Here is a 23,550-nt window from a genome sequence, read left to right on the forward strand (position 1 = left end):
TTAAATGTGTAAAAAAATACAATGAAAAACGCGCAGGTTGATTGACTTTACTTAGTCCAGCCCGCCACAGCATTTTAAATTTGCAATGTGGACCCATATCTCAATTGTATTGCCCACTGAACAGCCTTCCAGCGCTATGTTGTAGATGGAATATGTTGAAATTGGGCATAACATCATAAGACTGGTAGAATACATTGTCTGGGTTTCATGTTTATTAGAGATGACGTCATCAATGACTTTTTGAAATAATAAAAAATTAGTAGGTTTCGAGGCGCCAACATTAATCGTTCACCACTGTTACGCAATTGGTCCTGTAGAAAAGAAGCGTTTTTTCACAATAACAACAAGAAGAATACCAAGAAAAAATATTTATATATATTTATTAGAGCTCGTTCTCGCTTGGAAAGTATCACATACTCAAAGATGAAAAAAATGATGAAACGTACCTTTATACTTTGACAAACTGCGCCAGATATTGTTGTTTTGGGTACTTGTGTGATGTGTAATTTCAGTATTTGAAAAAATATGGTCTAATTTCATTTCTTCGCTATACGGAATAGATTAAATACTGGCACAAAATAAAGTGTATTTCAACCCTAGTTTCAAAATTTTCAGAGATTATCAATGTTGCTGAAATATTATTCAAACATACTGTGTGTTAAGGCCTACTGTACAGTTTGCCAGTCCCCAATGCTTCTATATAAGTAGAAGGCGATCCCAAAGTAAAACACGGGACATACTTTTACTCTTTAGTCTTCAGTGTTCCCCGTGCTATGTCAACAACAGGTTGTACAAATTTATTCTGGGCTCAACAAATTACAATTTTGAGTCTTTCAAACTAACTCAATTATGTGTGAAACGTAAACCACTAAACCCCAATTTCTGTTTTATAGAACTAATTTGGTGAATATTACTTCAGTTTGTTTGTAATATTTTCGAATGGTATTTCGAATGATATAGATATAAAGTTCAGGCGAAAGTGTGTCATAGTTCAAATGTACGATCACACCACTCACCTGTAAAAATAAAGCAAACGTGATTGTGATATATCAGAATACTTGCTTTGCACTTTATGAACCTGAATGGCATATACTACATACTATTACCTTATTACCGGCTCAAAATATAACCTCTAACATTTATTGACGTCTAGTTACGTTGGTGAATTTAAGATCTCTTGACCATGATCTCATATTTATCACGAATATGCCGCATGATGTTCGCGTGAAATTTGGCCACGCTACGTAACCTTTAGTGCATTCAATTTGCATTTTGTTATCATTATTTTTACGCAATGAGAATTTTGTAGGAACTCTCAGAGTTATTTTTGAAAAGAATTATCCTATTTACTTTTACAAATCGGTTAATAATAAATAGTTGAATCTCCAGCGGACATCAATGTAGAATTACTTGATCAATTTTTATGGTTTGCAGAACAACGCTGTCGAGTACAATTTATCGGTAAATCTACTCTCGTGGTGTGAAGACTTTCTACTCTTGGCGCATGCGTTTAACAACTAGAGCGACAATCATGTGAGAATATGATTTTCATCATAAAATCGTACATATAAATAGAGAAAAATTCTTCTTTACCGTATGCATCTGCAGATACCCAGGGTGTCGCATTTATTTGCTAACAGATTTTCGGATAGTATGTCATTACTATAGTATTTTTGAAAGGGTATTTGCCAATCTAGCTAACGAATTGATGTTAATTTTTCCGAATAAATATATATTCTACATTGTAGCATAAAATGGTACAGATAATGCTTTTTTATACATGTATTGCGTTATTGGCGGCGTCGAGTGTAGAGTGTCAAATGAGTCCAAGTGAAAGTTATACACATTCTTCAACGCTGCGATCTGGGAATATTCTATTATATTGGAAATTTGATGACATTTATATTACTTTCGAGGTAAGTATCATTGAAATTGAATCTAAACTTAAATTTAATAAAGTACTCTCAATTCAAGAGTACTTTTTTACCCTTGAACTCAATATTTGTGTGATTCTTTCAATTGAAACTAATCTGTCGTTTATCCACAATAATGACCAGGAATCATATTTTGTTCGTCACCAATTAATGTTTTGCAGGTGATTGGACAGACAACGGGATGGATTGGGATCGGATTTTCACCAAACGGAGCTATGACAGCATCTGATATTATTGTAGGATGGGTAAAAAATGGAATCCCCACAGTGACGGTAATACATATTTTCATAAATTGGATTTTTGTGCTTCACTAAAAACACTTCTTCATATCTCTATTCTGTTTTCAAATGATAGGAGGACTATCTGTCATCGCGCCGAAGTAGATTAGTTTTTACACAATTCTCTTTTGCAGGACAGACATGGAGGCTCATCTAACATTTACCCACCTCTTGATCCTGAACAAAATATTGAAGTACTGGGAGGTGCAGAATCAAATGGGTGGACAATGTACAAATTTTCACGTCAGATTGCTGCCTGCGAGAGTGATTACGATAGAGAAATCACGGTATACATACTAATTCATATATTTTTTTCAAAATTGAAACAGATACAAGTTGTTTTGTTTTAAAATGTAGTCAAACACGGAAAAATTAATTTGGGCGTATGGAGACACTGATCCAACAGGAGACGATCTTGCCTCAGGTGATTACCATGGAACCAAAAGAGGTAATTTCTTTACTTGAATATTTGACTGAATGTTTACAGAACGGATAGCGCGGATATGGCGTATAATTCACTCATAATATAAGAAGTGATTTAAAATGAATTGCATTTCATAATGTTTTTCTCGTTATATTTTCAACTTTGTCCCAGTTTTCCCTTTGATTCACGATCAATTGAACAGATCGGTTTATTGATTCCGGACTTTAAACTATACTTTCTTCTATGAAATTACGTAAAGCCGCAAATTGTGGATGATATATAGATTACAAAAGATTGTGCGATGCCATAAAAACAATAAAAAATACGCGTGCGAGAATGGGACGAGTTTGGACAAAAATGTGGGGTGATGCGAATGCTTAGTCATAGTGACACATTATTACTTATCGATCTTTAGATCGTTAAGTTTGTTGATAGGTGTTTGTCTGTTTGTCTGTCTGTTTGTCTGTCTGTTAGATGCACGCGATATCTCACGAAGGCGTGGTTGAATCTGCCAAATTTTGCATGTGAGTTTATCATATCTCGGACCAGAAGCGTATTGATTTTAGATGAATTATGTCGAATGATTAGCGAGTTTTAATTAATTAGTGATAGGACACGCGGTGTCACTATAGAGTCATGAATCGAAACCGCATTTCGATCGATAAGTCTTCGGTCTACGACCAATATTCTCGTTATTATTTCGGGCGTAAAAACAAAAAAATGCATCAACCACATATAGACAAACATATCATAAGCCCATATATTTCAAGGATCCAAAAAAAAAGCATTCATAAATAGCAGAAGTAACGAAAATCATCAAATGACATTATAATCTAAATAATTCAAGAACTTAGTCCGAAATCTGTTGTGAAAAAACAATTACCATTTATTGTAGACTAAAATTGACACCTCTAATGCAAAAATCTCTGCGAGAGATGCTTGAATAAATCCGGAATTTATTTGTATTCACCAAAGCTAATAACACATGATTAATATTTGTTGTTAAACTCCCAACTTATACTGAATGTAATTATTCCACTTCAGGGGTTGAAAGCATGTATTTTCTGCAATCTTCTGGAGATCCAACCGGCCTTCCAGTCGGGCCTGAATATAACACATTTGAAGTTAGTGCATCAGAATTTACCATCCCATCAGAGGATACATACTACAATTGCAAACTTTTCAAGCTTCCGGACTTTGGTGGGAAACAACATGTTGTTAAGGTATTACAGCCATTACATTGGACATTAACGTATTATCACCTAACTACTTTGGTATCGCAAAAGCCTTGGTTTATAAAATGTAAATTTAAACATGAGGTTATTATCTTCCAGAATATGCACGACAAACTACAAGCTACAAAAGACAAACTATCTTGACATTTTTTTATATATTTTATGTTCACTCAGTGTTCAATCTTTCAATGCATCAAACCTATAAATCTTATAACTTTCTTTGCGCGACTTTTTCTCCAAGTTTTATTAATAACAGTTGTTCATATTGAGTTGTCACGATTTACTTGTAGAATGGCAAGCGTTATTTTTGTCAACTTTTATCGCTGTTGTTTGATACATTTTTGTACGTCATGAGTTTTTTGTTTCACACTACAGTGGGAACCGATCATCCAAACTGGAAATGAACTTTACGTACATCACATGATTGTTTACACTTGTGGAGACATACAGGCGGTGATTTATTCTTTCATTTGAAATTTTTAGATTCCCTTTTCAAGTGAAACAATGAGCGATATAAAACATATTGATACAATACTTTGATCCTCTTTATTGAGCAAACGGTGTTTATGCAATTTTCCTCAGTTACCTTCTCTACAGTGACGGATACTAATTTTTTCCACCTGGGCAATACCATTGACAAATTATTTTATAAGTTATGATAATAATTTAACCCAATACAATTTTGTCCATTGTATGGATGATATGAATATAATATTTTATAATAATAATAATACTTCTTACAAATCTTTTCGAAATTAATTTCAGAACGAATCAGAATTGGAACAAAACACCCGTTGTTACACATCAAATATGGCTCTTCTTTCCACTTGCACTGTTATCATTCTCGAATGGGCAGTTGGAGCAGAAGTAACATTTTTACTGTTTGGTAATTTTCTACAGGCAGTCAGATTGCTGAACGCTTTTTATTTACTCAGCAAAAAAAACGATTTAAAAATCTGAAATACTCAAATATATATATTTCATTTCTCATTTTCCTATAGTTGCAACGATATTAATCACCCTTTACATATACGCACCATGCATATATATTGTAATTTTTATTTGTCTTGTGTTCGTAACTATAAGTAATAAACTTTGTTTTTCATAAAAATATTAGGTGGGGTAACATGTGGTGTATAATTCAATTAGTCTCTGTTTTCGATATATTCACTCCAAAAATATTCAACCACAAAGACAAATTTTTAATCGGCCCATTTTCAGAAAATGATATACCCAGAAGAAGCTGGACTATCTGTGGGCGGACCGGGAGATTCAAAGTACGTACAGTTGGAAACACACTACGATAATCCGAATGTGGATTCTGGTAAGTTTATTTGTCATTAAATGAGTATCAAAAACGAAATTTAATAATATTATATAGACTTTTGAAATGACAGTTGAACTGAAAAAAAATGGAAAACGTAATAATGTTTTAATTACATATTTTCACTATTTGACTTGTGTCTGTTCTGCATTGCCTACAAAGTGGGGCGAAACAAGTTTGATCCTATTTAAAAAACGATTTTACTTTCGAGACAAAAAACTTTATTCGATGGAGAATACTATATTGAAATGATTATCTGAACATTCTGAATGATATTGGCATGATATGTACTTTATTGCCAAGTCCACTCAAAAAGATTTGTGAGTATTTTAGAAATTTAGATTATACTTCATTATTTCTAATGTTATTTCAGACTAAGAAATATATTTGTTGCACCACGGCTCATAAATCACTTAGTTAGAGTTTCTACTTTTATTTGTCGTAACGGTAACGGCAGTTTAATTTTTAGGAGTACTTGACAGTTCTGGAATCCGATTTACTTACACTTCAACATTGAGAAAATATGAAATTGGCGTCATTCAAATTGGAACTCTTACTAATGGTCTTCAGCATTTCATTCCTCCGGGCGCCGAAAGTTTCAATAGCATGGGGCATTGCACAGACGCATGCATCACAAATGTAAGTTACCAAGTTTAACAATAAGAATCTACCGCTAGGCTAATATTCATTTTATTGTTTTAAATAAGACAAAAAATGTATGCATTCAGATACTTCTCCATATCAATTGATCCAAATATTTGATTTTTTTTAGAGAATGGCGGCATCTGGTCTGAACAACGTTACTGTGTTTAGTGTTGTTCTGCATTCTCATCTTGTTGGGAAAAAATTAAGACTGAGACACATGAGGTAGAGTAGTTGGAATTTTTGGAAAAATCAGACCAATTCCCCTGCTAATGACTAATTCGCGAAGTCCATATATTTTGGAAAGGGATTGAGTAGGCTATAGTACCAAGCGGTTGTTAATTTCGATTTTTCTTTATTCATTGTGTCAGAAAGAAAGTAGATCAGAACATTTCAGAAGAAACCACCCTCTTTTGAACCATATCTAATGCAACTTGATATTACATCGATAAAGTCCAAAATTTTGAATTTCATAATATTCACTATATATATATAAATATATAAGAAATCAATAAAAAAATCCATGTCAATGAATGCAAACGTTTTGTGTAGAGATGGCGTTGAACTTCCGTACTTAGGCAATGATGAGAATTACGATTTCAATTATCAAGAAGCACGATACTTCAATCCAGGAGTTATCATGAAAAATACTGACTATTTCCAAATGGAGTGTGATTATAACACTAAGTCTCGAACTGTGATGACGGAGGTTTGTTATTTTGGGAATCAGCCATTTATGCTAATCATTCTTCATATATCTATTCTCCATATACCCCAACATAAAAAACAAAGGTTAAGTGCAAACTCTTATCTTTTTTTTATCCGTTCTCATATTTACAATTTAGGAACCCAACATTAGTTAACGACACTCTATCACATTTGCAGTGACGATGGATATTGAAGTAGCCTTATACTTTGTCGAATACTAGAACTTATGAATATTTATTTTTATGCTTGAATTTTGAATTATTTTTTAATTGTAGGGAGGATATGCTACTATGGAGGAGATGTGTATGGCGTTTGTTTCATACTATCCAAAATTTGATTTAACTGCCTGTCAATCATCTGTCCCTCAACACATTTCGTGGTCATACTTCGGACTTAATGAAAAACAGATACAACAGTAAGATTATATTTTTTATATATAACATTTTTTTTCAATAATAGTCACTGCTTCCTTCATAATGACTTATTACTTATCAATTTCAATCGGTAAGTATGTTGATAGGTATTTGTCTGTTTGTCTGTTAGATGCACGCGATATCTCACGAAAGCGAAATTGAATCTGCTCCAGATTTTGCATGTGCATTCATCATATGTCGGACTAGAAGCCTATTGATTTTGGATGGATTATGTCGTATAGTTAGCGAGTTATTAATTAATTAGTGATGGGACACAAGGTGTCACTATGGAGTAAGAGCGCTGTTTTGGAGGATCCCTTAACTTTCGATCGATAAGTCTTCGGTCTCTGACCGATATTGTCGTATTATATATTACAGAAAAGACAACACTGCCGGAGATCATCTTTCTCATTACATCTTGACTGGACCAGAGGAGGTTGCCGGAAAGACGATTTTGGAATACATGAGCGAGGTGACAGATAGCTAATTAAAAAATTTGGACTTTATGAAGTATTTTCCTCTGTCACACACATCTTTTATTGCAGCTCGACTGGAATCAGCAAAATATCACAAACTTTGAAAGTTTTTATAATTCAGCACCGCACTGGACGTTGTGTCTTCCAGAAAACCGAAGTCAAATAGTAAGTTTCGATGTATATATTTTAACAAAATTACTTACAAACCCTGGGATCACGAGAAAATCAGGTCAGTTACATTGTTCAATAAAATTGCTAAATTTTGATATATTTTCTACTTATATATATGTACTAATTGCGTCATAAATATAGAAAAATGAACAAAATCTTTTCTTCCTAAAACTATTTGGTAAAGGAGTGTGTTGCATGTGGTTATTTGGGCCCATTTTGCTCTTGCATTTCAGGTCGTATCGGAGCTCGGTCCGTTCAATATAACAACTCCATACATCCCTCCAGCTAAAGAATGTCTGGTTGCTACAACAAGCCAAACGACAACTAGCCATGGCCATGCAGTCAAATCGTCTCGTGTTATCATTCTAATATGGTTGTTTTTTCTTCAGCTATTCTCTAGCTGAAAAAACATGACATCCGGAAATATTCATTTTTTAGAAAAATAATTTTCGCATTTTATGCCTAATTAAGAAAATACAATTTGCTTATATACATGCATATATTAAGAAACATTTAGGTTACTCGGATAAAAAATTGCTTAGATTTCTGTAAAGCAGAAATATATGAATTAAGATGAAAAAGAAATACGTGACTTGATTGTATTGTTATAATATCATATTGTTATATTACTATAATTTTTCATCTGCGCATAAATTTATAAGAAGTTATTTTCTATGTTGTGCATGTTCAAATAGTCATTACAGAAAATATCACAACAATGAACCAAATTGGTCCACAACTGTTATGAAAAGTCATCATGTTAGGTCGATGGTCACTTAGTTAGATGACCTCCACGCTCAGAGATATGTACTGTGTTGACATGATGTGTGGTTGTGTCGTAGTATTCTGCTTCTGTGATAGGATGTTGTAGTTGTTTTCTAATCTGGTAGTTTCAGTTGATTAAAAGTCATCCGTAATAAATGCTTGCTGAAAAATATATAAAGCCTCCTTATATATGTGCCTTATGTGTTTGGCTATGCAACAACTACAATGTTAAAGAATCCAACCCGTGGAGAACTTTCTCCTGAAGACATACAGCGCGCAAATAAGGCGATGAACCGACTCAGAAGTAATTTTAAATCTTGTTTGAACGAATTATTTTTATGGAATACATAACACCCTCGGTGATAACAAGGTTCCAAACAAGCAGCTCTACATGGTATGTTATGGAAAGGTCAGAATTTCTCCCGAAGCAGCAAAGACTACCCAATTTAGTTCATGCTGAGTGTGACTCACTCACTCAGCCTGAACTAAATTGGGTAGTCTTTGCTGCTTCGGGAGAAATTCTGACCTTTCCATAACATACTACCCAATTTAGTTCATGCTGAGTGTGACTGGGCATGGGGTAGCAAACCGATATTCCTAATTTGAGACCCCAAAGAAAGTATACGTAACGGTTTATCTTCAGCTTGCCAATGCGAACATTGACAGCAGCACCCATACGGCCTATATGGCCTATTATCGTGGGGTCACAGCTTCAGAAGGAATAGCATGCACAATATAGTACTGACGGAGAGAAAATGCGTTTATAAAAATTAGATATCTTCTCGTACATTTTTATTTTTTCGCTATATGCATGGAATAGATTAGGTACTGGCACAAAGTAAAGCGTATTTTTTCGGAAATTATCAATGTTGCAGAAATATTATCAAACGTACTGTTTTTATACCTAGTGTATCGTTTGCCAGTCTCAATGCCTCTATATAACAAACATGCTATTGAAAAGTTAAATAAGGGACACGCTCTCATCTTTAGTCTTTCATGTTCCCCTTGCTATGTCATTAACAGGTGGTACAAAATTATTCTGAACTCAGCAAATTACAAAGTTGAGTCTATCAAACTAACTCAATTATGTGTGAACAGTAAACCAACTGTTTATATAAATAATTTAGTGAATATTAGTTCAGTTTGGTAGAAATATTTCCAAATAAAATTGTATTGACAAATTATTTGCGATATTCAAGAAGTTCAGACGAAAGTGTGTCATAGTTCAAATGTATAAGCATATGACTCTGTTCTTATTGAATGTTTGCCAAATTTTCGAATCTCGTTTAGACAAGACCAAACGTGATCTTGATATCAGAATACTTGCCATGCTCTTTTTAAACTTGAATGACTTGTACAACATACCGTTACCTTATTTCCGTCTAAAAATATAACACCTAACATTTACTGGCGTCTAGTGACGTTGGTGAATTTAAGATCTCGTGACTATGATCTCATATTTTTCACGACTATGCGCATGATATTTGGCTACGCTGTGTAACTTTCGGTGCCTTTCGTTATAAAAATTTTTACGCAAAAAATAAAACAAATTTGTTGAAAATTTTGTATTAGCCCTCGGGGTTATTTTTGAGGACAGTTATTGCATTTACTTTTACATATCGGTTAATAATAAATAGTTGAATAGTCGATACTTCGAGTCGAGGCCGTATTGTTAAATTATTTTATCAATTTGTATGGTTTGCTGAACAACACTGCCGAGTACAGTTTATCGGTCAATCTATCCTTGTGGTATGGAGAATTTCTCCTCTTTGTCGCATACTTTTAATTACGAAAGCAACAATCATGTGAAAATAATCATTTTTATCATAAAAATCGTATATTTAAATAGAGAAATATTCTATATTTCACCATATAAGTCTGCAGCTATCCAGGGTATCGCATTTAGTGTACTTAATTTTTAATTTCGCATTTTTGTATTTAAAATGAACAAGGTAAAAAGTGTTTGTAATTATCATTTAATTAATGAGTGAGCTTTTGGACTACCCTACTGTATTAAGTGATATCAGAATTGTTAATTTAGCAAACGATTTAATGCCGTTTTTTCCGAATCCGTTTTGATGTATTTCGAAGAATTCAATTGCAGATTTAGTAATTACTGCTTTCCTTGAAGAGTCACAAACAATCATGAACGGAAATCAGAGCAGATTGTAATTGCGTATTTTTGATAGGGACCAATAAATCTGTGCAGATGCTTCACATGTTCTTTTTTTCTGAACAAGACTGTCCAAAGCAGCCGGATACACGCATCAAGCTACAGTATTTGAGAAAAAAACGCAATTGCGGCCAAATGCTTGACTGCTCAAGTGTCTTGCTATCTGTTTACTGGTTGGTAACCATAACGAGATTAAATTATGAAGTATCAATAACCCCAGTTACATGCAATATTCAAGAGTACACTTACTCACTACTGTTGATTTACGATATGTATATATTATTTCTTGCAGCATAAAAATGGTACAGCTAATGCTCTTTTATACATGCATTGCGTTATTGACGGTGGTGAGTGTAGAATGTCAAATGAGTCCAAGTGAAAGTTATACACATTCAGCAACGCTGCGATCTGGGAATATTTTATTGTATTGGAAATTTGATGACATCTATATTACTTTCGAAGCAAGTATCGTTAAAATAAAATTTAATTTTAAATTTACTGAATAAGGTTATATGGGTTAGTTTTGAATTCCAGAATTCGCAATTTTTGTTTTCATTGGCAGGAAATATATATGTGGTTTATAAATAAATATAATTTATACGTATTCTTTTACCTTAAAACTCAATCTTTGTGTGATTCTTTTAATTGAAACTAATCTGTCGAATGCCCACAAATGACCAAAAAGTTATTTTGTTTAATTTTGTTTGTTACTAATTAATATTTTTCAGGTAATCGGGCAGACAACAGGATGGATTGGGATCGGATTTTCACCAAACGGAGCTATGACAGCATCTGACATTATAGTAGGATGGGTAAAAAATGGAATCGCTACAGTGACGGTAATATATCATTTTTTGAATTGGACACTTTGTGCTTCACTAAAACACTTACTCCTATTCTTATCTCTTTTCAAACGACACAAAGACAATCTATCATTGTGATCATTTTAATATTGGAGACAGTCTTGAAATAGATTAGTTTTTACACCATTCTCTTTTGCAGGACAGACACGGAGGCTCATCTAACATTTACCCACCTCTTGATCCTGAACAAAATATTGAAGTACTGGGAGGTGCAGAATCAAATGGGTGGACAATGTACAAATTTTCACGTCAGATTGCTGCCTGCGAGAGTGATTACGATAGAGAAATCACGGTATAAATTTTAATTCTTATTTTTCAATATTATAATAGATATAAGTAACAGTTTTGTTTTTAAATATAGTCCAACACAGAAAAAATAATTTGGGCGTATGGCGACACTGATCCATCAGGAGACGATCTTGCTTCAGGTGATTACCATGGAACCAAAAGAGGTAATATCCATATATATTTGAATAATTTACTGAAGGTTTACTGAACGAATAGGACGGATACTTTAAACTATATAATTATACTTTCTTCTATGAAATTACGTGAAGCTGGGGATCTAGGGATGGCATAGATTACAAAAGATTGTGCGATGCCATAAAAACAATAAAAAACCACGCATGCGGAAATGGGGCGACTTTGGACAAAAATGTTGGGTGATGCGAATGCTGTATAATAGCAACAAATTATGTATTATTCTGTTGTAAAAACAAAATAAGTCGTACTCAACTTATTCAACTAAATTTTTAGTTTATTTGTATTCGCAAAAGCAAACTACTCATGATTTTGATTAATATTTGTTTTTATAAATTTCATAATTACTGATTCTGATTATTTTACTTCAAGGAGCTGAAAGCATGTATTTTCTGCAATCTTCCGGAACTCCATCTGGCTTTCCAGTAGGGCCTGAATACAACACGTTCGAAGTCCGTGCAACAGAATTTACTATTCCATCAGAAGATACATATTACAATTGCAAACTTTTTAGGCTTCCGGACTTCGGTGGGAAACAGCATATTGTTAAGGTATTACAGACATTACATTAGACATTGACGTGTCACCATCTAACTATATTTTGACATTGCAGGGTCTTTTTGCATGTAAATATGATGTTAATATCTTATTTATCTCCGATTATTTGTCAGAACAATTCACTATCTTCACAAACTATCATGACAGTTTTCTATATATATTTTATACACAGTTAAAATCCACTCATTATTCAATCTCACAATGAATCGAACATATAAATTTTATAACTTTAATTCCTCTGGACTTTTCCCCAAGTTTTATTAATAATTGTTTACATTGAGTTTTCACGATTTACTTGTGAAACGGCCTGCGTGAATTTTGCTAATTTTATCGCTGTAATTTGATACATTTTTGTGCGTCACGAATTTTTCTTTCACGCTACAGTGGGAACCGATCATCCAATCTGGAAATGAACTTTTCGTACATCACATGATTGTTTACACTTGTGGAGACATACAAACGGTGATTTATTTATTTATTTGAATTCCTTTTCCGGTAATCAATAACTAATATAAAACAAATACTGTGGGCCTACTTTATTATTCGTCATTAAGCAAACGATGTCCATGCAATTTTCGTTTTCGATAGTGACAAATGCTAGTTTGTCCCACTCGTGCTATAAACCAAGTTATCTATAAGTTATGATAATATTATAACATATTACAATTTTTTCTACTGTAGTGTTCCTTCTTAAAAATCTTTTTGAAAACAAATTTAGAACGAAACAGAAGCTCGTTGTTACACATCAAATATGGCTCTTTTTTCCTCTTGCACGGTTATTATTCTTGAATGGGCAGTCGGAGCAGAGGTAAACTTATTCATTATATACTGCTAAGTGATTTTCGATGGGTAGTTTGATAGTAGCAAAATAACGATTTAAAGATCTGAAATACTCATCATATATAGCCTTTGCTATATATTTTCAACGATTTCAAACACATTTTATACCTACCCACCATGCATTGTCATTTTCATTTGTCTTTTTCCGTAATTGAGTGATAAAACTTTTTGTACCTCCTGAAAGTATTGTAAAAAGTGGGGCAACATGTGGTAAATTACTCAATTTGTCCTCGTTTCTTATATTCACTTCGAAAAATATTTAATCACAAATAAGTTATAAAAACAATTTTTTTAAATCGATCCGTTTCAGGAAATGATATACCCAACGGAAGCTGGTTTATCTGTGGGTGGACCGGGAGATCCAGTGTACGTACAGTTGGAAACACACTACGATAATCCGAATGTGCTATCTGGTGAATTCTTTAGTCGGCAATGTATATATTTTAAAATTTATGAATAACTGAAATTGTATAGGAAAGTGGAATTTAATATATGTTTACTTGAGAATTTCTAATTTTATTTGTCGTAAGTCGTAACAGAAGTTTAATTTAAAGGAGTACGTGACAGTTCTGGAATCAGATTTACTTACACTTCGACATTAAGGAAATATGAAATTGGCATCATTCAAATTGGAACTCTTGTTAATAGTCTTCATCATTTCATTCCTCCTGGAGCCGAAAGTTTCAACAGCATAGGTCATTGTACAGAAGAATGTGTCACATATGTAAGTTACCAGATTTAACAATAAAAATCTACCGTTGGGTTAATATTCATTTATTGTATTAAATAACGTTAATTCAATCAAGAGACATTTCCAAATTATTTGATCAAAATATTTCCTATTTCAGAGAATGGCGGCGTCTGGTGTTGATAACGTTACTGTGTTCAGTGTTGTTTTACATTCTCATCTTGCTGGGAGAAAATTAAGATTGAGACACATGAGGTAGAGAGTTTGAATATATATATATAGAATTAATGGGTTGTTAGTGTCAATTTTTTCTTCACGTGTAGATCAAAAAGTATAGTCATATCCAAACAAAGCACTTTCTTATACACACTATACAATGCGACTTGATATCACATCAAATAAGTAAAATTTATTGACTATCTATCTATATCTATAAAATTCATAGAAAACTTTGTGCCAACCAATGCAAATGTTTTTGTGTAGAGGTGGCGTTGAACTTCCGTACTTAGGCAATGATGAGAATTATGATTTCAATTATCAAGAGGCACGATTCTTCAATCCAGGAGTTATCATGAAAAATACTGACTATTTTCAAATGGAGTGTGATTATAGCACTAAGTCTCGAACTGTAATGACAGAGGTTTGTTATTTCATACGACAGCCATTTACGATGATTATTTTTCATATATACCACATAGAGAACAAATGTTTTATTGCAATCTCTTCTTAAATCTTTTGCATCCGTTCACCTCTTTACAATTTACGAACCCAACAATGTTTAACGACACTCTATCTAATTTGCATTGACGATCGATATTTAAGTGGGTTGTCAAGAACTAGAATTTCTAAATATTTTTTTATGCTGAAATATCGTTTTATTTTTAGGGAGGATATGGTACTATGGAGGAGATGTGTATGGGGTTTGTTTCGTACTATCCAAAGTTTGATTTAACGTCCTGTCAATCAACTGTCAGTCAATACGTTTCGTGGCCATACCTCGGAATTAATGCGAAACATATACAGCAGTAAGATCATTTTTTTTCGTATATTACAATGTTTGTTTTTCAAGAATACAGTACAGTAGTCACTTCTTCATAGAGGCGCAATTCTCACCACATCAAGGCGGCTCTTGCCACGAACGAGCCGCGGCGTCTCCATGGTTTTATGGCGCTATATTCACAAAGTCATGTACCAGATTTCTGTTTATCATGCGCAATAATATCTACCGTACATAAACCTGAAACCTAACCCGAAATCCATCAGAACTGTATCCACATGAAAAACCTACCCAAAGTTTGTCACCGTCAAGGGCAGTACTTTGATTAAAGCCTATGTGCCCTGGTTTGTCGCATTTTACCCAACAAGATTTTTAATTTTCTGCCGTGTTAGCCCGCCTCACGCCATTGGTTTGTGGCAGCTAAAAAGTCAGCCGCCTTGGGTTTGCGGCAACTTCAGACGCAACAAAATACATAAAACTGCACTACTCATAATGCCCTATATATCCTACAGAATAAACAACACCGCCGGAGATCATCTTTCTCATTTCATTTTGACTGGTCCAGAAGAGGTTGCCGGAAAGACGCTTTCAGAATATATGAGCGAGGTGATATATAACTAACTAGAATATGAGTACTTTATGAAATATTTTCATTTGTCACAGAAATCTTTTATTACAGCTCGACTGGAATCAGGAAAACATCACAAACTTTGAAAGTTTTTACAATTCAGCACAGCACCTGGCGTTGTGTATTCCAGCAAACCGGAGTCAAATAGTAAGTTTCGATGTTTTTTTGTTTTTTTTGAATCACTTACAAATGCTACATTCTAAATTTCCAATTATTTCCATTGTATATATACTAAATGCGTCACAAAAATTGGAAAATGAGCAAAATCTTTTTTTCAAGAACATTTTGGTAGAAAAGTGTGTTGCATGTGATTATTTAAGAACATTTGGCATATGCATTTCAGGTCGTATCTGCGTTAGTTCCAGCCAATATAACAACTCCATACATTCCTCCAGCGAAAGAATGTCTGGTTGCTACAACAAGTCAAACGACAACTAGCCATGGCCATGCAGTCAAATCGCCTCTTTTTATCATTATAGTCTGGTTGTTGTTTTTCGCCTATATAGGTTACTCCAACAATTGAAAGCCAAAATCTGATACAATATCTAGAGAACATGACATTTGAATCGTTTTTTTTTTTATAGTTTATGCCTAATTTAGGAAGTGTAGTTTGCTTATATCGAGGCATACATACATTAGGAATCATTTGGGTTACCTGCTTAAATTTGTAAAAAGCAGAAATATATGAATCAAGATAACAAAAAACAAATCAATCAACTCGATTGTATTGTTTAAATATAATATTGTTATAATACTACTTTCATCTGCACAAACAGTAAGCAAACAATAAACAATACGCCCCGTGATAAAACAAAGTTTCATCGCAATCCCAACAAATTTTTTGAGCTATTTTTTAGCTAAAACATCACAATTTGGTTTTAGTTTTCGTTGTGGCATCATCGGGCGGGCCAGATTGAATTTCTCAATAGGCCGGATTCTGTCCAATGGTCGTAGTTTGTCCATCCCTGGTCTTGAGGGTCTAAAAAACGTTTCAAGCTACGAAAAATTGCACTGCTGGTAGATACATTAACAGATTGGCAACTGAAAACATTATTGAAAGAAAAAAGTCCGTATAAGGGACACAGTCCGTTTTAGTATATGTAACATTTGCACAGAAACACTACATTCCTTTGCCTGAAAAGAGACGCCAATCAGAATATTAGATGCTGTTTATTGAAATTTGGTATAAAAAATCGAGACGACCATGGCAGCGCTACCTAAATGAGACAACAACAATAAGCCATGCGTGGACGTGCCAGTAATTTGTAAAAGTGAAGTATGCATCTGTGGGACAAATAACAGCGAGCACGAGATGCAAATCGAGGCACTGACGGTATATATTCATTCCAAATCAAACCCTTGGAGATGTTGAAATCAACTATATACTTTGATATTAAGATTCATGATGTAAATAATAACTGGTGCGGTGCTAACACCTGACTTTAAATGGAGTGATATTGTGTGTTAATGTACGGGTGATACCAGAAACCTGAAAAAGCTCGATCCCGAATTAACCATCCAACCTCTGTTGCTTGGACGTTGATTGCAGTAATGGACATCAGTAGGCCAGTTTATTCCGGCAGTTACACAAAATTTGACCTATTTAAATTACCATCACTTCTAATATTAGCTAAATAAATAAAACAAACATAAAAAATATAACCTACAAATAATAAAAGTCCAGAGCAGAGGGGATGTGCGCTCACTAAAAACACAGAAAGAAGAGAGAGCGTCCTGCGGGAGAACTCACTGATGCCAGATTATTCGTCGGAACAGACAGTCAAGTTAGCTCAATTAAATATACTTGGAACGCTTGTGTTATAAAGAATGGAAATAATATATGCAATTAAGTATTAGTATGAAATTTTGGATAAGGAATCAATTCATTTACCCAAAGATGAATCTACTGCGTTTATCAAAATAAATGATTATCGCAAGACTGGCACGACTACAGAAATGGACATAGCAAAAGACTTTCCTTGAACACAACCTAGTGTAATTACAAATGTGCAGTAAAACGATTTCGAAGTCAGTTAATTTCAAATCGAAGATATTTTTTTCGTGATGGTAACAGCAGCACAATTGCAATAACTTTTTAAAAATAATAAAGTTTTGTAAATTCAAATAAATCCAGTCGTATTTATTTTCTGTTAATTTAACTATGGGACAGAACGTTTCAACAGGAACAACCATGATATTTTTGATGATTATGGATTAAACACAGAAAAAAAAAATGAGCTTTCGCCAAACTCTGGGTCTGGTAGATAAAATTTTGCTGAAATGAAATAGGTAGTTTAGCGAATTGATTTAATGATAGTTTCAAAATTGCCATCGGTATCTGGAAAAGTACGTCGATGTTCTGATGTAATGAGCGACGACTTTATCATTGATAAAAAGACTGAATGTGCATTTGCTCTTTGGGTTATCAAATCACTAATTCCAAGTCAACAGAAAACCATCACAGCAGAGCAGTGGCACTTTTATTTTTGAATGAGATGACTCTGATCCTTCATACTTTATTAATCCTTAACAATCATAATAGAAAAGATACAAAATTTGGCGAGAGACGGCCGAGCAAGCTTCTTATCAGATTGTTTGCAGAAGTGAAGTGTTATCAAAACAATGGAAAACTGCACTTACTGGCGTATAAACAGGGGTCTGTATTTGCAAATGCAATAACATTAAATCCAGTTTTAAAATTAGAATCAAAGTCCACGAAGAGACTGGGTCTCTGTCACTGGGTAGATCATCTGTTTATACGTAGTCAGATCTAAACATATAATGTATATATCGAGCATGCATATATAAGCTATAGGAATTTCTGACCTTCGATTTCCTAGCTAATGAGAACAATTATATCAGCACTACAGATAAGAATACTTTTTTTTTTATAATTCAATGACTTTCAGAAATTGAACAATGTGAAAACATGAAAAATGAATCAAATAGATATTCTGTGATTATACGGTATCTGAAATATCAACAACTCCGCCCAATTCGGTATATCAACCGGAAATTTGTTCTCAGCACTACGACTAATTATTCCAGCATCCAGGAATTATTTGCAAAAAATTGGTCAAGTGTTAAGTAGTAAGCCATGTCTTCGTACGAACCTCTGTTTGCCTTTGGAGAGGCAATCAAGGTTTAAATATTTGGTCAGTATCATCTGCTTTTATAGATCTACAAATAACAGTGTGTTTATCTAGAAGCTAGATTGTTGACAGTAGGTTTGATACATAACCAAAATGGAAGTTCAGGTGGTGAAAACAGATGATATTTATTTCATGGATGTTTGTAGTGTGCAGGGAACTTGATACCAAGTCTCATTGCGATTTATGTTTGATAACAATTGAGAATCAGGAAACAAAAATACAAAACAAAATAAGTCGATGTCTCGTTAAAATAATGCTTTCTGTCATTGCTTAGATTCTTTAAAATATATAATTATGAATTTAATTTTTTGTGTCCGCTAATAAGAGTTACGCAGATCAGAACGACACAATAGAAGTGAAAATAAGAAGTAGGAAATAGACTAATTTTGACTATTCACTGGTATATATTCAATATTTGAAAAAACAATTCATCAGGGACTGAAAGGTATAAAGAATTATTGTATCGCTGTATTAAGGGCATACTTGATATTGAAGGCAAAATACTTGATATTTTCTCAAAAATAAACATAGCTAATTTGAAGAGTTTTGTGAAAGTTCAAACAAACTAAGGGTCCATATAAATAAATGTATATCCACCGATGATTCGCTTTTTTTCATGCACTGAACTGTTGTATTCGATTGCGTGGTTATGTTCAACATAAAGACGATTAACTATCATCAATTTTTGTCATCGAAGGATAGACTATTAAAATAGGAACGAATTTTTTTTTTTGTAAGAAGAATTCAGTTCTGCCAATTAAACGGAGACACTGCAGTTAACGATTGCAGACGCCGGATGAGCAAACACGATACGGTTCCCGTGGTTGACACAGACTATTTCTGCTTAATGTTGGTCTATCTATGGTGCTGCGCCGAAAACGGAAAGAAACTACTGCACCAATCGACTTTAAAGGTGAAAGAATACACTAGGTTGAAAAGGCTATTATTTTGAACTTATAAAAAATAAGTCACATTTTGACCATTGGAAATTTCGGTGTTGTCAGTTCATTGCGAAAACCCCTATTTTCCTGTGTGGCTGAAATGTTATATCTGGTGTAAATCAGTCACTATTTGGCAAAAAAACGAATATGTCATAAATTTTGATCAAGAAGAACTTGGAAAGAACGCAGAATATTTATATGTTCAGCAGCAAAAATCATTCGGTAGATCTAGGAAAAAATGTTCATATATATACAAAATAACGATTGCGAACGTGCTTGAGCTGGCAGTCGATCTGCAAAACAATGTTCGCATCTACGTGATGTCTTATAGAACATGGAATCATTGGATGGATGGAATAATTGTATCAGTTTTGTTCAGGCCTGCCTGAAAATTAGAAAGTGTGTAAGGTAGATGAGAGTGATAGAGAATTTATTATAGTGAAACTCGTCTCACTACCAACTTCTGGCTCGCATTATTATAGAAAGTTGCCAATCTACAATTTTTGTATCCGGTTACTACAATATCTGCCATCCACAGAAGGAATACGACAAACAATTTGCGACTCGTTTGTAACCAGTATGCAGTGTCATATTGAATTACAGATCATGCCAGTTGTATAATAAATTCAATTTCCGACTCTCGAGCATAAATGAAATTACATATCATACCACGATACCAGCTTCATGTTGAAACTCGCGCTCCGATTCTTGACAAAATTTCAAGTAGGACTTCGGATCTGAACTTCATTTCCAAATATTCAATTATGTCTCGAGCCCAGATTGCAATTGCAACTTAACAAGCATTGTCTTTCAAAAAACGTTTTCGGCTTCAACATTTAAAGATAAGAAACTCCTAATTCAACAAATCTAAGCTCGGATGTTCGACTCTGAATCAAAATTTAAATCGGTTTTCGACTCCAATAACATAAAAGAGCGAAAGTACAGATTTCTATCATTATCGCAAGAAGTGCAGGTAGATTTACAAAACTAAAAAACACAACACTGAAATAATATGACCTTCCTTACTGGTCATATTCTCATGCTGGTGATTTCTTGAACATTTGTCACCGTGGATGCTCCAGAAACAATATGTGTACGCAACCACAAAAAAACGTCGAAGGTAGAATCGGGCTGTCAAACATACTGGCATAAGTGAGGATGAAAGTTTCGATTTTTTGGGGGATTATTCACGAATATTCCCTGAATAATTTGAAAATTTTAGAAATTTTTTCATGAATGTAATTGAATTTATATTATTGTTATAACGTATATATACACGTCTCGAAGTCGACATACCAACATTATAAACTTCCAGAATCAGTAAACTTTGTCGAGAAGAATTTTTGTATATTTAGAAGTTTTCATGAAGACCATAATAATGCGTATGGTTTTTATCATACTTGCAATCACCGCCATATGCTCATCACTGAAAGTGAAGCCAAATGGAAGGAAGAAGATCAAAAGAAAAGGTGCCGAATCTCATCCCGAATGCCGAACTTTCAAAAAAACTAACGAAAGGTAAGAACTTATAATATAAGAGCATAAATGGTCTATTATCGTGAAGTTCAATAATGTTATTGTACAGACACTCGGTGTTCAGTAGTTTAATATTTATGTCTAACTAAAACAAAAATCACGATATAACACTTGCTATTTTGTACCATGTATAAACCTATAAAACCACACATGTTCTATTCAAAATTTAACAATTTTGTCGCAATGTCATTACTTTACAGAAGACAGTGCGAACTTGTGTTCTCAAATCCCTACATCGCATGGTCAGAGAAGATGCTTTCGGACGATAAATATATCGAAAATCTAGAGACAGTAGACGTTTCGGATAACGACGGTGCGCAAATAACAAGAAAAAAGCGACGAGCACAAAAGATAAAGAAATGCAAATTTACCATGGAGCATTACAAAAATACATCTCTACCAAAGGGACTGCGTAGTACGTCACCGTATGAGAGTTACATTACTTTTGATGCGAATAGGTTGGTGAAATATTAATAACATTAAAATTCCCCCGATACGTTTAGAGATGTATCTTTAAATATTTTAATGATTCCAAAAGTCAGTTGGGCCTAATTTCCATCTGTGACTATTTCTCGACAAATCATACGTCTCAAGTCTTGCTTCGGTATTTGCATACAATATTAAAAATTTAGAGATAACGCAATCCAGCAAACTGCAATGGTAAAAAAATTAATCATAAAAGTGCCCACCCATTTATGCATACTTTGGCGGGACAAGTAACTGCATCACTGGAAGACAGTCATATATATATAACACGGACTGGTGCGGATAGCATGTTGCAGTATTAATTTCATGCAATTATTTGATTTTCGTTTTTATTTATTCCTATCCGTGGCTTATTTCAGAATTCCTGTTCGGATAATTAGTCACCGATGTCTTTGCCGGGGATGCATTAATGTGGCAACTCTTGAAGAAGACAACAACGTCGTTAGTCAGCGAGTTCAAGTTCCAGTCGAAGTGATGAGAAACAAAGCGAAAGTACGAGAGACTGTATATGTTGGTTGCAGCTGTTTTATACCCAAAACATTCAACATAAAGAATCGTCCTAGAGGGAGACCTAGAAATAGAAAGCGCCGAAATCGCCGAACCGGTTGATGTTGTTGACAGCGATACTTGTTGAAACATTTTACACGATAGTTTGATAATATGAATTTTCATTTATTTAAACGAAATGTATTTTTTTATTTTGTTCTCTCCTTGTAATAAAATTTCATTAATTTGCGTCCAGTTTAGATAATTTCCCACGGAAACATACAGAATATACATTCGAGGATATTGTCCTTGAGTTGATTGTTGAAACAGGTTGCTAAACAGCAGTCGCGCGAGAGGTCACAAAATGGAATCGGAAATTTCCATGAAACGACTCCTGAAACGGTCCCCGCGTTTGTTAAAAATGCCGGCTTTCAGAATGTCTCTCTATTTTAATCCATTTGTGTCCAAGGTAACTTGCGGTTGCGTCGACTAACGACAAATTGAACTCATTACTGATCTAAAATACCACGCCAATTCAAGGATATAATATATAATAATGTGATAATAAAATGAGAATATCGGTCAGAGACCGAAGACTTATCTATCGAAAGTTAGGGATCCCCCAAAACAGCGCTATTACTCCATAGTGACACCTTGTATCCCATCACTAATTAATTAATAACTCGCTAATTATATGACATAATGCGCCCAAAATCAATATACTTCTGGTCCGAGATATGATGAATGCACATGCTAAATCTGGAGCAGATTCAATCTCGCTTTTGTGAGATATAGCGTGCATCTAACATACATACAGACAGACATATACTTATCAACATACTTACCGATTAAAATCTATAAGTAATATTCAATCAATCAGTAACAATCAACTTCCCGATTATATTTAGTTTTGATATATATTGCGCTCATGCGAATTCGTTATCGTCGTTAGAAAGATCTGGTATAAAATCCCAGAAAGTATAATTTAATTTACTACAAGGAAAATACATGTAGAGTTTATTAGTAAATCAAAATTACATATTTATCTCCTCGGAATCCCCGCGGTACGGATCCTGAGTCAGTAGTTGAGATTACGCCACTCCTTCAAGGACCCGACTTTTTCAATATGTAATGGTTGAATAAAATATTCAATCTATGACCGATATACATATTTAAGATGGTAGCTTTATTTATTTAATTGTGATAAATTAATTTGCGATTGCGTCGATAAAATAAAAGCACCACTACTCCAAAATACCACAGCAATCCGCGGACATAAAAATGTGTTGTAAACTGCCCGATTACATTTTGTTTTGATTCATATTCTTGCAAATTAGACCAATATGAGCTGT

The 23,550-nt window shown here is 33.9% G+C and overlaps 3 protein-coding genes across 3 annotated transcripts; all 3 read left to right on the plus strand.

Annotated features, from left to right (window-relative positions):
* Window positions 1-1,752: 1,752 nt before the first annotated feature.
* Window positions 1,753-8,536, plus strand: LOC120345182 (DBH-like monooxygenase protein 1 homolog). Its single transcript, XM_039414610.2, has 15 exons — window positions 1,753-1,916; window positions 2,096-2,206; window positions 2,347-2,499; window positions 2,570-2,660; window positions 3,681-3,859; window positions 4,247-4,324; window positions 4,637-4,738; window positions 5,093-5,195; window positions 5,665-5,834; window positions 5,968-6,062; window positions 6,390-6,546; window positions 6,821-6,960; window positions 7,337-7,430; window positions 7,504-7,599; window positions 7,839-8,536. The coding sequence occupies exons 1-15, from the start codon at window positions 1,755-1,757 to the stop codon at window positions 8,007-8,009; spliced, it is 1,902 nt and encodes a 633-aa protein (XP_039270544.2). The 5' UTR covers window positions 1,753-1,754; the 3' UTR covers window positions 8,010-8,536.
* A 2,270-nt stretch (window positions 8,537-10,806) lies between these two features.
* LOC120345181 (DBH-like monooxygenase protein 1 homolog) lies at window positions 10,807-17,044 on the plus strand. The gene is made up of 15 exons (XM_039414609.2): window positions 10,807-11,004; window positions 11,272-11,382; window positions 11,546-11,698; window positions 11,768-11,858; window positions 12,259-12,437; window positions 12,829-12,906; window positions 13,163-13,252; window positions 13,595-13,697; window positions 13,839-14,008; window positions 14,133-14,227; window positions 14,456-14,612; window positions 14,858-14,997; window positions 15,482-15,575; window positions 15,649-15,744; window positions 15,941-17,044. Exons 1-15 carry the CDS (start codon window positions 10,843-10,845, stop codon window positions 16,118-16,120), a joined length of 1,899 nt encoding a protein of 632 aa, XP_039270543.2. The 5' UTR covers window positions 10,807-10,842; the 3' UTR covers window positions 16,121-17,044.
* A 2,448-nt stretch (window positions 17,045-19,492) lies between these two features.
* On the plus strand, window positions 19,493-22,394 carry LOC120345004 (uncharacterized). Its single transcript, XM_039414365.2, has 4 exons — window positions 19,493-19,662; window positions 21,046-21,208; window positions 21,427-21,684; window positions 22,072-22,394. The coding sequence occupies exons 1-4, from the start codon at window positions 19,611-19,613 to the stop codon at window positions 22,319-22,321; spliced, it is 723 nt and encodes a 240-aa protein (XP_039270299.2). The 5' UTR covers window positions 19,493-19,610; the 3' UTR covers window positions 22,322-22,394.
* Window positions 22,395-23,550: the final 1,156 nt, after the last annotated feature.

Source organism: Styela clava, chromosome 5 (genome assembly GCF_964204865.1).
Source record: "Styela clava chromosome 5, kaStyClav1.hap1.2, whole genome shotgun sequence".
Taxonomy (NCBI): Eukaryota; Metazoa; Chordata; class Ascidiacea; order Stolidobranchia; family Styelidae; genus Styela; species Styela clava.